The following is a 1,242-nucleotide window of genomic DNA, read 5'->3' as shown; positions in this document are numbered from 1 at the left end:
TAGAGGATTTCCTTATTAACGTCATACCAGCATGTTTGTTTCTTTGGGTGTATTCGTATTTTAGTATACACATTATGCATGTAAAGTTAGTGGTATTGGTGGCTATCTGGTGTAATGTCTGTTAATTTGCTGATGTCGAGGCAGCAAGAACTAGATTTAGCTCATTCTCGCTTAAATGCATGTGTAAGCATTTTTTCCTGCTGATGTGAGCTGGACATTTTGGTTGTTGCGTGATCAGTTGTATTCATGGGGCATGTATAAATGTGTTATGCGCATATTTTCACAAAGTCCTGTAATATCCATGTGATGCATTACTTACGTTACATATAGTTATAAAAACGTATAATCTGGCTCTTCATAAACATATTTGATACAGGCCCACCAACGTTTCCAACATACTACTGTAATTTCAGAAGTAGTCTAATATATTCGCACGAACAGACGCAAAACAGCACCAAGATAGTGGAGAGCACCAATTGGCACAGCTCGGCACACGAATATCGCACGGGTCCTCACTGGCACACTCCCTTAGCCTCACGTATTGGTAATGATCACTTTTATGGCACTGTGACACCTACCCTTTACATCAATGGCAGCTCTAACACCCGTAAGAGTGGCCACCGTCGCAAACACACACAAAAACAAAGTCGTCCTCCCTGTCATGACGGCAGATGTATGACACAAGGCAAGTTACAGACACAACTGAGTGATGGCAGTGCACGCTGCCCACACTCTCGCCCGGATAGGGGTACCAGCTCTAACATTATACGAGTTTGAATTCGATTAGTATTGCTTGTAGATCCTTTTGTTTCACGGAACTGGCACTTCTCTCGTCTGCAACGCTAAGAGAAAATGTATTATAAATATTTCTAGAACACTATTGATACATAGATATGGATTATTTAAGAGATATGTTATTTCAGTTTAGCATCACGATCGTCATCTGCTGTCTTAATCTTTGGTCTTATGATAAGACTCGTATGATAGGCTGACGACCTCGCTCTATCTGCGGAGATAACAGACCGATCCAGTCGTATCGTGATTTACATGCAAACTTACTAAACGAAGTCTTTAAATAATATAAGATCAAAGTCTCTGACAGCAAAGAACTACACCGACTTTCTCACGATTCTTTCATGACATTTTTTCCAAGCATTTTTTTTTATTACAACTGGAAAATAATAATGATAATGATATGTAGAAGAAGGGAGAAGAAAAAAGGAGAAAAAAAATCCGCCAGCC

At 39.7% G+C, this 1,242-nt stretch overlaps 1 protein-coding gene across 1 annotated transcript in view; it reads right to left on the bottom strand.

The window, feature by feature from the left end:
• Positions 1-731, bottom strand: part of LOC119587921 — a gene marked incomplete in the record, with an annotated part of 12,160 nt that extends 11,429 nt beyond the window's left edge. The window contains 1 exon segment of the mRNA XM_037936632.1: positions 579-731. Coding sequence (XP_037792560.1) covers positions 579-663 — 85 coding nt within the window.
• Positions 732-1,242: the final 511 nt, after the last annotated feature.

This window comes from Penaeus monodon, chromosome 23 (assembly GCF_015228065.2).
Source record: "Penaeus monodon isolate SGIC_2016 chromosome 23, NSTDA_Pmon_1, whole genome shotgun sequence".
In the NCBI taxonomy this organism is placed as follows: Eukaryota; Metazoa; Arthropoda; class Malacostraca; order Decapoda; family Penaeidae; genus Penaeus; species Penaeus monodon.
This window is presented reverse-complemented; position numbering and strand designations above follow the sequence as displayed.